Below are 12,523 nucleotides of genomic sequence, written 5' to 3'. Positions count from 1 at the left end.
TTTACCTCTGAATAAGACGCTTAACAAATGAAAATCCTTGTGCGCAAAATGAACTGGCTTTATTTTGAAAGTACAATCTGCCAGGTTCCGACACGTACGCGAACTTGACGAGCTCAAGGCGAGGCTTCACTTCCGGGTCCGTCTGCTGATTGTGGGAGTGTTTGGAACAAAACTGGCGCCATGTTTGTTGTGTTTTGTTGTTCTTACGCCAATCAACGTTAAATCATAGCGACGTTTGAGCTTCTCGTTTTATCAGTTTCTCTAAAAAACTGAAATCTGTCACACCGAGAACAGTCAGCACGGGACATGCAATGACCCAAACGAACCGCCGGGGGTCGCTGCCGTCAGCTGAAGGACCAAAACAAACCGTTAAATACGAGAAGACCAAAGTGTTCAACAAATATCACAACTGTGAAGTAAATAATCACGAGGACAAACTGATGGAAAAGAAACAGTGAAACAATAAAAAGTTTAAATGAGACGTTTGTTGGCTCGTCGTATTTTCACAGTAACAGTTTACTGCAGGTCATTTCATTTCAACCCGGCAAAAAAAGAAAAATGAAAAAAGAAAACTTTCCGTGCGTTTGTTCAATCAGATCAGAGCAGTCAGATAACTGACAGTTTGTCCGGACTGACAAACACTTTTTCACCTCAAAGGAACAAAACGGCTATTTGGAAAAACGCAGCTGTGACATTAAAATACATAAATAAATAAAAAACTGAATGAAACAGAAATGACCTGTAAGACTCTCAGTTCATGTTTATTCTGAATGTTGTTTGTATGTTTTCATGTTTTTTTCGTCATGTCTTATTGATTCCAGACACGTCGTGTCTCTACAGTAAAAAACTTCTCAAACCAACAACGGAGAGAACCAATCAGATTCAACCTGTACTTTTCACACGAGTCGTTCAGTAAACAAAAACATTCACATGAATAAAAACAACCAGACTGTTCAGAAAAACGTTATAAATGTATTAGCACAAAAGATGTTCCACAGTTTCTTTACGTACATATTTACAGTTCTCCTGGAATACTTTACACTCGTACTTTACAACCTTTACAACCTCGCACCAACTCATGATTTACCTTCAGAGAGATTAAAGTTCAGAGGCAACGAAAAGACAAACTAAAGACTTTGGGGAGACACATCAGACTTCAGTCACTTTAACATTTTAAGCCCTTCCACCTTTTCTAACTCATGCATTTAAGCTCCAGCCTCAGAGACGTCTGAGGGTTCACTGTTGGACCTTTGACCTCTGCGTGGAAAACAAAATGAACTCAGTCTACTGGATCAGCGGAGTCACACGTTAAAAAGAAGAAAAGGAAAAACTGTTAGTTTCATTTCCTGCTGCCAAAAGGTTTCCACTCGCTAAAAGAATATATATTTATAACAGCATTAAGAACAATGCAAACGTGTTAAAGTCGCAGAGCTGGACTCTACGACTCCTCTTCTTTGGACAGCGCCTGTGGACGAAACGCAGGACACGCGTGAGACTGTGAGAGTCAACAAACGGGACTTTAATCAGTGTGTTTCAGTCAAAGTCACCTGTTTGAGGAACTGTCTCCCAAAATAATTCGTGGCCATATTCTTTAAGCTGGTCTTTCCTCCCACTTTACACCGCACATAACCGTAGAGGTTGGCCCCCTGCAGCACCACCCCCATGATCACTACAGGCTGAGAGGGGAAGACGGTCAGAGAGCTGCCACACACACACACACACACACACACACACACACACACACACACCGTCCTGCTGCCACAAACACTCACTACAGCACCACATGTGGAAGTGAAAATAGTCCCAACAAACGCTCTGTTTCCTCTTTCTGTAACTTACACTTGTTAAAATACTGAACATTTCAAAAAATTAAACGGTGCATTTATGACTTATTTTTAGAGATTAATGTCTTCATTAGAAACCAAATGTTTTGTTGTTCCACAGACACAGAGACAAACATAACGATGGTTTTGGTCTTTTTGAGGGATTTGCTAACAATAAGTACAAAATAATCTTTAAAAATTAATAACTTACCACCCATTTGATCTTGAAGGAAAAGAGAGTGCTGAAAGCAAAGATGACCCAGAGGACCGGACAAACAATCAGTCCCAGCCAAAAGATTCGGGACTCAGAGTCGGACGCTTGTTGCTTCCCAGTGCCCTGAAGAAAACAGGATATTCTCACAGCTGCAAATACTATAAGGCCTGCTGACAGTAAACAAGTACACTTCCATACATACAGCACAGGAGGTCAGTGTCAGGAGAGGTCAAAGAGGCACATGTGGGACAGAACAATTACCGTCACACCAAATCACACAAAGCAGCACGGATCGAGCGGAGGAGCGCCTCACCTTCCTCGACTCAAACACCCAATGGCTGCGTCCATCATCATCCACCTGGTTCCACCACCTGAGGCCAACCATCAACCTCCCAGTGATGTTCTGGAAATACACATTTCATTTTCACTTAAATTAACAAGAAGTTCTGTCGTCGACGAGAGAAAAGTAGTAAAAGAATGAAAAGCCACACCTTCACTGTCCAGAAGTCACACGAGAGCAGAAGGATTATAGTCACCATGCAGGCGATGAAACTTCTACTGAAAATCTCACAGAGCAGGTACACGAGGACGGCGGTGACTCTGAAGAAGAGGTGGAAGAAGGAGGCCAGCGGATGTCTGGGAGCAGGAGAGTCAACACGCCTCAGTTACACCGTGAAATAAATAATTCTGTCCTGCAGGGCTAAAACTATCTCAATTTATTAATATAAAGATTACTGTCTTCATTAAAGGCATCAGTCCAAAACCAAAACATATTCACGATCACATATGACAAAGAAAAGCATCAGATCTTCACTTAAAGCAGATATAAACTGAGGAGATGAGTGAAAGCAGCTCTGCTGTCAGTCCACTGAATCCTGACAGTTCAAACCAGCAGGCGGCGGTTTACTTACTTTATTTTCGTCGTCTTGGACCTTTTCCCCGCATCTTCCTCCGCATCAAACAGGGACACGTCTTCATCATTGGTATCCTGAGGGATCAATAAGGAAGAGGCTAATCCCTCTGAGACTCAGGACACAAAAAGATCTCAGCTGAAGCCTCGTTTCTGTTCACATGTGGACGATTCATGGCTCACATGAGCTCCACAGCATGTTTAAAGGAAGAATCTCTGTACTAATCAGAATTACTACGCCACTTTACTAACACTATTTTATCCAGAAAGACATTTGATCAGTAAAATAAAACATTTATTATAGTGCTGTACGAGCTGAACAGTTTGTTTTTATGCTACAACCTTCAGTTAGCCACTGTTAGTTTTCTGTATTTAGCTAGCTTACATATGTAACCTGCTAATCACGCAAAGCTAAGTCTTTTGAACACGTCTAATTGCTTAAACTCAACAGGACAACTGAACACACAACAATGCGATGTCAGGTTTCTCATCAGGAGTGTTGTCATTGATCTAGTTTTCCAGTTTGAACTTGTATTTGATGAATATCATAATGAGCACAGATGCTACGTAGCTAGCGTTAGCCAACGTTAGCCGACGCTAAAACAGCTGCTAGCTAACCGTAACTTGCTATTAGCGACAAAGGATGAATTAGCATAAACGAGGCGGGAAACGCTGTTGTGGACGTTTATCAGAACAAAACTGAGCCATTATGCGGTTTTGAAAACGTAAAAGTTAACGCCGACTCTGTAGAAAGAGCTACAAAAGTTAGCATGCTAGCTCGCTAGCTAGCAACATTAGCTCGAGAGATGCTCACCTCAGCTGGGAACTATTTTTTTATTGATAAACTACATTTTCGGCCGTTGTTTGTCTCATTAGATGACACGATAACAAACGGTTTGATATATTCTACACAGCAGATAAACGATAAACATTAAAAACTGTCACTTACGTCTGCTATCATTGTGAAATTTGAGCAGGATCTTCCTGGTTACATGCTCAGTTGGAATACACGTCACTGTGTAAGCTGATCAGGTGACCAAAGCGTGCCACGTGTTTGGTTACGTCATCGCAGTGGGTTTTAATTTTAGTCGATGAATAATTTGTTTAATTCCGGAACATCAACAGTGTGTTGTTACTACAGAGTACTTCTCACAAGTCGTGTATTTATACTGCATTTTATTCTCTTATGATATTTTTAACTCTGCAGGTTTATTGATGTTGTACTGACGTATACTTGCACACTTCAATGTTCTTTAAGCCTCAGAAACGTTTGCTGTGCTTTATGGCAGCAGCTGGTTGTGCAGGAATGTGAAGCTGTTCATTCAAAGACTCGACCAGCGAGGACAGTTTTTAAATAAAACTCAGTGGGAAAACATCTGGACACAATTTGTGCTGTTTTCAAGAGAACCTTTTAAAACCCTTGTATGAAAGGTTTACGTCCAATTTTCCACATTAATTTGTCCACAGAGCACATCTCATGTGTGAGAGTGAGCTTTAGACAAAGTGGAATCTTGCCACCAGTTTACTGTTTTACTGTCTACTGTCTTTGTACATTTTGTATCTGTTTCTCTGTCTGTTGTGGACAAAACGTCATGACAATAAACTCTGAACCTGTAAATTAACTACACGTCTGTAATTCTGATGTGTTCTGGTAAGCTGCAAATCCAACATCTCTTATATCAATAGTTACACTTCAGTGATAAGATAATCAACTTTTGACTATTTCAGTCATTATTCTCCAACTTTCTAATGCTCTCACTCCTGAAGACAGTTTCCAAAGAAATCCCTGATCACAGACATCCAAAGGATGATTTCAGTGAGTCGAGGTGGAGGGAACGACTGAACTGTGAGGGAAAACAGGCCTTTTTTGGGCAAATGAAGATAATAGTTTTTATTTGCATACAGAAAATATAGAAGACCTCAGAATTCACAGTGTGATGAGAAGTAACAACAGTCCCAAACGTACACAGGAGTATAAATATGACTGAGCCTAAATACACATCAGACAAACACTCTCAATTTATCATGAGTTGTACAAAACAACAGGAGAAACTTTCCAGATTTTTTCCTCAAAGTTTCAGATAACAGACCTGTTGCTGGGACACAAACATCTTTACAGAACAGTAGTCATCGCTGAATTGTCACTTAAATGATCCCTGACAGACTGACATCACTTTAAGATCCACTACGCTGCAGTTTTTGAAACCACTGCTCCGTTTGCGGGCGATGTGGGAGGAGAAGGGCTTTTAAGCCGTAACGGCTCCCCTGGTGCCACCAAGGCGACGATGTTCTCCTTCTTGGACAACCAGAAAGCCGGGTAAAGAGGCTCCAGGAACTCTGCCCGGTACTCGTGGATGAGCGTCATGCTGTCATCCACGCCGTAGAAAGCCAGGAGGCCTCTGGTGTAGTCCACATAAACCCCGATACGAGTGAACTTCTCCACATTCAGAGGGGCTTCCACGTCGCTGTGCCAGGCGGAGAAGGTGCGTCCGTTCCACTGGAGACACCAGGAGAAGTCGTTTCCTGTGATGCAGCTGTTGCTCTCGCTGCCTTTGCGGTCGATGCTCTTGTAGGTCACGCCGATGTGCGTGCCCTCGCCGCTGATGTCTACCTCAAAGTAGTGCCGCCCCAGATAGAAGCTCTCTGTCGCCAGAACTTGGCGCCAGTTCTCAAACCGCTCAGGTACGTCGGGATAAGGGTGCTGCCACGGCGTGGTATTAGTCACCTTCCTGTTTTCCTCTGTCAGGCGCAGGAACTTGTGAGCTGTGTCAGGGTCGAAACTCACGTGGGCGGTATCTGAGAGAGGATCGAGGATTTGTTAGTTTATTTATGTTGTAAGAGTTACGTAAGAACAGTCAACGCTGCAAATCCCAACGCGTCACGAAGGCCACCACAGTGTTGTTTAATGTGTTCAACGCTGTACTTTTGACAGCTCGGCCTTTATCTGACAGCTGTGTTACGTTTCAGTTTCAGACTTTGATCCTTCACACTGGACCCTCATTTAAAGGTCCATTTAAATCAAAGTGGCTCCAGCTCGAGTAGCTCCGACGGTTCAATGCTGCTTGCACATCAATGCATCAATTTCAATAAGTGTGACTGTGTCAGAGCAAACCAAACAAAACGAGCTTCAGAGGTGTGATAGACCTGTGCAGGGTGCACCCTCCTCTGGTACAATGCATGCTGGGAAAGTCTTCAGCCCACGTTGTGTTTGAATAAGATAAACCTTTACAGATAATGGATGGACGCAGGTTCTCATTGATATCTCTGTTAAAGGTTCCCTCCTCCAGCCCTGCAGGCCACATCCGTCTTTCTTCCTGAACTCAGGAATTCATACGTGAGTTTATCTGATCCAGAGTCTGTTTCATAGGCCTAGCAAAGCCTGTGAAAGTGCTTGACGACTGGACCTGGAAACAGCTGTCTCAACACATCAGCTTTGCCTTAAAACTGCATTAAAATACACAAATCTTACTCTGTGAGGTTGACTGTTTACTGCTGGTGTGAAACAGATTGAAATGAGACTCTTCAGCTTTTCTGAAATCATGACTACAACAAAACTCCAGCACAGTGACCTCTATCCACACACGGGAAACACTTACACTTGAGGAAGTCGGCATGCGTCACCGGGTCTGGTATCGACATGTTCTGCTTTGTTGCAACAATTGCCTGAACTGTCGTCTTTATTCCCATTTTGTCTGCAACAGAGGAGAGTATATTTCAGTCTGTGTAACACAACACGATGTCAGTGTATTTGTATGAACTTTGCCTTCAGCTGGTACAAAAGGGAAACAAGTATGTGCTGTCTTTCAGCTTCTGTTGGCAGCACACAAAACAGGTGAGTCACGAAGCACACAGGTGGTTTGGAGGCATGTTTAGCCCCCGCTGCGTACCTGAGCTCTGCAGCTGTGACACACAGGCTGAAAATTCTTCACATGTGTGAACACGCCCCGACAGACAGCGACCTGTACAGCTGTACTTTAGTGCTGCGGTGTGATTTTCCCCGGCGGCATCGTTCGAGCTAGTTTTTCTCACCGTTCTTGCAGGTCTCTTTAACTTTCTCGATGTATGAAGACACGAGCATGGCACACAGATCCTGCGTGGAGTCGACGATGACGCGGCTGAAGGAATTGAGGCGGTCCATCAGGCCGATGTAGACCCCGGGCAGAGAAATGTCAGTGGCTTCTTTCTTCCACTCTGAATACTCCTACAGAACAAACACAGTGTCATGAAGGAATTACCACATGAGGATTGCTGTAGCCTTCGGGCATGATCTGTCTCTGGCTTGTCTCTGTCTCTGTCCCGGTGCTGGTGGTGTTACCTGTAAATAATCCACATCATTTTTGTTTTTTGACAGCTTCTCCATCTGGGCCTGTGTCTTCTTCAGCTCGGTGCACCTCTGCTCCAGGTGAACCCGGATGCCCTCGGCCTGCCTCAGCGCCTGCTTCTCCTCGGCCTCCAGGATCTCCATCACCTCCCGCTTCGCCCTCTCCACCACCGTCTGCAGCTCCTCAAACTGGCTCTCAATCACGGCCCGCACCTCCGTCACCGAATGCTGCGGAACAGTGTTTCAGTTTCTGTTGGTATTGTATGAACCGAGCATTCTTTACATTCTATGACAGGGGGTGATGGATCTCAAAGGTTCTGACAGGTGACAGGTAGGGAATGCACCAGGCCACATGATCTTGCATAACTGCAAGCTCGGTTAGGGAATGCTTGGTTGCCTCACCACCACTCTCAACCAAATAAAAACATGGATTTCCTCCCACAGCTCAGAGAAACCTGTTCGGTTTGGGCGGCTCCAGGACCTCAGGGCTGACTGTCTGGTGGTTTCTCAAACCAAAAATAGTCACCACCCCCAACTGATTTAAACAAGGTATTGTGACTTTCATGTGACAGACACACAGTGAGGTCATTTCAGATTAGTCATGTGGCGTACTTACCTCAATAGAGACCGTGTTGAGTTGAAGTTTGTTGATAGCATTTTCTGCTGCCGTCACCGTCTTCACCATCTCAGCCTGCTTCTCCCCGAGTTCCTTCTGTGAACAAAAGAGAACAGAATTCAGCACATCTCCTCACGGAAACTACGGCCGTGTTGTCATGCTGCAAATATGCCAGATCCTAACAGATGGAAAGCAAATGTATTTAGTAAACACTGAGGCTCTTTCTTCAGGAAAACTGTGTTGATTCCTGGTTTCCTCGACTCTGTCGGGGGGCCATGTCCTCCTCTACACTCTGTGATATTTGTGGTTTTCAAAGCATCAGCTTGTTTGCAGATTAAAGTGTGAATTCCTCCGGCAGGTCCAGGCGAGTCTGGAGCTGAAGCCGGGAATCAAGGAAAATTCTTTTCCATAAACTTTGAACCCTGAGGGAAACACTTGCTTTGCTTGAGACAGGGCGTCAAGTCTGTGACAAAAAACAACCGGTGTTTATGAAATTATTATAGACATACCCTACAGCTAAAATGTCCTAAGGAGAAGGGTAAAAGACAGGGATGGCGTCTCGCCAACACATCCTAAACGACTGAATAAAGTGATTGACAATGACTACTAAAATGACATGTGACCGACCGTTGGACAGGACCAGCGTCAGGTGGACCTTCATCGTCAGGTGGTTAACACTGTGAAACGGTCACCATTTGCTTTGGTTTGGGCATTAAAACTACTTGGTTATCTTTAGGAAAACAACTTTGGTTCAAATAAATATTTTACTGTTACGTACATGATGTAACTGAAGAATGTTACGTAAGTCAAAATGAGTCAGCGCTGACTTTACAAGCATCGATCTGCTGGGTGAAACATCCTGTTTGTTTGTAGAATAAACAAATGCAAATGTCTTTGCTCCGTTTACTACGTCACCTGACTTCCTCCTTTGCTCCTGTCATAATTACTACGACCACGAGAGGCCGCTGCCTAAAATAAAAGTAAATATGGGTCAAAATATGCTTATTGGAAAGCAAACCTGTAAGTCGTGTTTCTGCTGAGGACGGGGTCTGTCTCCCCCCACTCCTCTCTGTATCAACATTACAGAGATATTTAGATCCAAAGGTGTCGCTATGCTAGCTGTGTTTTCGCTGTGTCAGAGCCCACATGGGCCTGGAAGACAAGAACAGTGCAGCTGCAGTGGAGAACAAACACTAAAATCTATATCCATTTCATTTCTATGCAGATAATCTTCTGTTGTATTTAACCAAAAATCAATAACTACTTTGTTAAAAGTTTAAAGTCAAAATGTATATTTGTGAGCTTTCGGGGGCTGCGAGTCGTCCCCCGACCTCGACTTTAACACTCCAAACTCTTCCTGTTGAACTTCAGTGACTTTAAATATCTACTTGAAACAAATCTTTATAAACTTACATGTCTTTATTCTTTATGTGTCATTTTACCATTAAGTCCTACCTCATAATGTACATGTATGTGTAGTGCAAATAATTTTAGTGATTAATGTTTGGAAATGTTTGTTTTTTTGGTTTTGTTTATGTTTTGTGAAGCACTTTGTAACATTAAAAAGTGCTTTACAAATAAGGGTTACTGTAACTAATATCGATAAAATAACAGTAATTAGGTGAAAAACACTATCAAATGCTCAACATTACTTAATAAACTTGATAAGTAAGACATATGTGGGAGGTACAGCTCAGGTGACTCATTCCACTCTGGATGATTTGTGGTGGCACATGAGGCCAAAGCAGAAGCAGAGCTTGTGCAGGCAAATACTACAATACAAAACAGGTATAACAACAGGTATCCATTGTTTGGCACTGTGACAAATATCTGTCACAGGATACAGCGACTCAACTTTGTGTCAAGAGGGAATTCGTGGCATCGAGCTGCGAGAGAAATGCTGAAAGTTAAATATGTTTTATATGTGCTATGTATATATGCTGCACACTAAAAAAAAATTTTAACATGTTTCTCAAGTTATCAGGCAGAAATAAAACATCCTCATTCGATCATACAGCATGAACCAGAAGTAAAAACCGTATCACCAGTTCCATTCGTCTGTATCATCGTCACTTCTATCGTTCTATATTTACATACAAAATAATGTCTCTGGTGTTGTACAAAGAGAGCACGAACATATGTCATTTCCAGCTGTTAGGAAGGAAAGAGTCCTAACTCGAGAAACAGGTTAAAACCGTGTTGAAGAGAGTCTTTAAAGAGCACAGAGGTGAGTGTCGGTAAAGGAACTGCTGTCGGCCATTCATCGTTTAGAGGAACATGTTTACCTCTGTGAACGTAATGCTCACAAATGAAACAGAGGATCTCCAGAAGGAGGAATTCTCGTGTGCCAACGCAGAACATGAGCTCCGAACAGGAATTTCAGGTCATTTCCTCTATTGTTTTCCATGTTTTTCTTACTGTTGGTGTCTGTCCTGTGGGAATACATCTGACTGAGAAGTTTCCTCTTCAGCAGAAAATACTTTCATTTAAACGTCACTGTTATTATTTCCCTTCTCGTTTTCTATTCAAACACAATCAGAGATTTCAGAAAAGGAGTTCTGCAGGTCAGTGAACGCAGCGGTGGTCAGGAGTGTGCACGTCCCCTTTGTGGTATTTTCAAACAGCTCCGTCGACGCTCCGGCCTCCCAGCGCTGTTAGCTTTACAGAGCTAATGAAGCGCTTTGAGGTTTTGCAACAACACACTCTGCAAATAACAGGTGGAGGCTAAAAGCGACGGATCTCTGCAGGAATCTGGACCAGGACGCTTGAACCTGAAGGTCAAGAACTGTCAAAAAGTGAGACAAACGACACTTTGGCTGAAGCCTGAGCTTTCGCTGCGTCAGAGGGTTAAAATAGATCAGAGTACTGAGTTTCCAGACTGCCAAACAATGTCGTTAATCACGCAGAGCTGAGCACGATATGATGAGCTTTACTGTGGATGTTTAGTCAGAATTACTGTCCTAACTGGAATTAAAGGATCAGAGCTGCTTTGTGCGACATGTGAGGACATTGTGATGGATTTGGAGGATACAGTTCATCCCCTCTTCAGTGGTGCTGAAGGTTACATCCATCAAAGCTGCTCAGACTTCACTACATACAGAAATGTGATTAAATCTCTTCTCCAGTCAGCAGTGTGGATGTGATCTAAGGCTTATCTTGACCTCATAGAGGAAATGAGTGGAACTCGCTGTCATAATTTCCTCTTTTTTTGATGTTGACAAGCTTGTTTTTATTACTCTTACTAATTACTTACTATTATTTCATACTACTGCAACAAACGAAGGATTATCATGATCAATAATCAATAATCAAGTTTAGGAAATACCAGGATTTTGTGTTTTCAAATTACCTGTTTTGTCCGACCAACTAACAGTCAGAAACCCAAAGATATTAAAATCATAATGATATAAAACAGGAAGAAGAGTCCAAAACCAGTAAATGTTTGACATTTTGCTTGATAAATTATTTAGACGTGTGGTTCTTGAACCAAGTTGAGGGCCCAGAAATAACTTTATTTTTCTGACTTCTTAGCTTTTTTCTGGTGAAATGCTGCAGACTTTAAGGCCTTCAGGTCTCCTTAAAGAGGACTCTGAGTTTTGTGTCCACAGCTTTAACCTGTGATGAGACACTGCCTCGTTTTAAGGGGCCGAAAAGGTTAGAAAGCACCGACTTAAGGACAAAACTGCATCAGACTGGTTTGAGCTGAACATTAGACCAAAGCTGAACTTTACATATTCAGATGTGTGAATATAGGAAACTTTTGTCTTACCTCTATTTGTCTGCGAGCCTCCACCACAGGGATGGTGTTGTGGCCCCTGTGGTCCTCCGTCACGCAGTCCTGGCAGATGCAGCAGGCGTCAGCGCTGCAGAAAAGCTCCAGGGGCCACTTGTGGCTCTCGCAGGTCCGCCTCTCGATGTCCCTGAGCGGCTCCACCAGCCGGTGGTTCTGAAACTTCGGGTTCTCCAGGTGGGGCCGGAGGTGGGCCTCGCAGTAGGACACCAGGCAGGTGAGGCAGGACTTGAGGGCCCTGCAGGGACTCTCGATACACGAGTCACACACCACATCATCGGGGCCCAAAGGTTCCTCCTTCACCTCCTTTTCTTTTACCTCCTCTTTTTCTCCATCTTTCACCTCTTTGTCTGTCTGCTCTGCCTCCTTCTTCTCCCCCTCAGGTTTCTTGGGGTCCTCGGACTCCTTCAGATCCTTCTGGATTTTGGTCTCCTCTGCCGTCTTTGAGTCCTGACTCTGCTCCTCTTTGCTGCTGATCACAGGAGCGTCAGCTTCTGTCCCGTTTTGTTTGGGACCATCTTCAGGTTCGGGCTTGTCGGGGCTCTGCAGAGACTCGGGACTTCCTTGGCTTTTGTCCTGGAGGCAGGAGGCGCAGACGGAGTGACGGCGGCCGGCCGGCCCGTCTCCGCTCAGCACACCTGAGCAGGCGCCACACTGCTGCTGTTTGGAGAGGGGAGCTGCGTCTTCAGCTGCTGTATCTGCCATGTCTTCAGACCGTCCTCTCTGTCAGCTGGCTTCACTTCCACTCTCTTACGCTCTCTGGAAATAACTGGCTCAGCCACTTTTTGTGAGCCGGTAGTTCCTGGATCACAGTGAAGAGGCTGGAGAGCCACACCTCGAGGATGTCAG

The 12,523-nt window shown here is 43.9% G+C and overlaps 2 protein-coding genes across 2 annotated transcripts; both read right to left on the bottom strand.

The window, feature by feature from the left end:
* Positions 1 to 735: 735 nt before the first annotated feature.
* tvp23b (trans-golgi network vesicle protein 23 homolog B (S. cerevisiae)) lies at positions 736 to 3,973 on the bottom strand. The gene is made up of 7 exons (XM_076759579.1): positions 3,897 to 3,973; positions 2,949 to 3,025; positions 2,529 to 2,673; positions 2,351 to 2,440; positions 2,035 to 2,160; positions 1,548 to 1,676; positions 736 to 1,465 (listed from the first exon to the last, which is right to left on the bottom strand). The coding sequence occupies exons 1-7, from the start codon at positions 3,906 to 3,908 to the stop codon at positions 1,439 to 1,441; spliced, it is 606 nt and encodes a 201-aa protein (XP_076615694.1). The 5' UTR covers positions 3,909 to 3,973; the 3' UTR covers positions 736 to 1,438.
* An 843-nt stretch (positions 3,974 to 4,816) lies between these two features.
* trim16 (tripartite motif containing 16) lies at positions 4,817 to 12,449 on the bottom strand. The gene is made up of 6 exons (XM_076760202.1): positions 11,654 to 12,449; positions 7,885 to 7,980; positions 7,263 to 7,496; positions 6,977 to 7,148; positions 6,544 to 6,639; positions 4,817 to 5,743 (listed from the first exon to the last, which is right to left on the bottom strand). The coding sequence occupies exons 1-6, from the start codon at positions 12,377 to 12,379 to the stop codon at positions 5,133 to 5,135; spliced, it is 1,935 nt and encodes a 644-aa protein (XP_076616317.1). The 5' UTR covers positions 12,380 to 12,449; the 3' UTR covers positions 4,817 to 5,132.
* Between the last annotated feature and the right edge of the window lie 74 nt (positions 12,450 to 12,523).

Source organism: Chaetodon auriga, chromosome 20 (genome assembly GCF_051107435.1).
Source record: "Chaetodon auriga isolate fChaAug3 chromosome 20, fChaAug3.hap1, whole genome shotgun sequence".
Taxonomy (NCBI): Eukaryota; Metazoa; Chordata; class Actinopteri; order Chaetodontiformes; family Chaetodontidae; genus Chaetodon; species Chaetodon auriga.
Note: the sequence above shows the minus strand (reverse complement) of the source record. Positions and strands in the feature narration are given on the sequence as shown.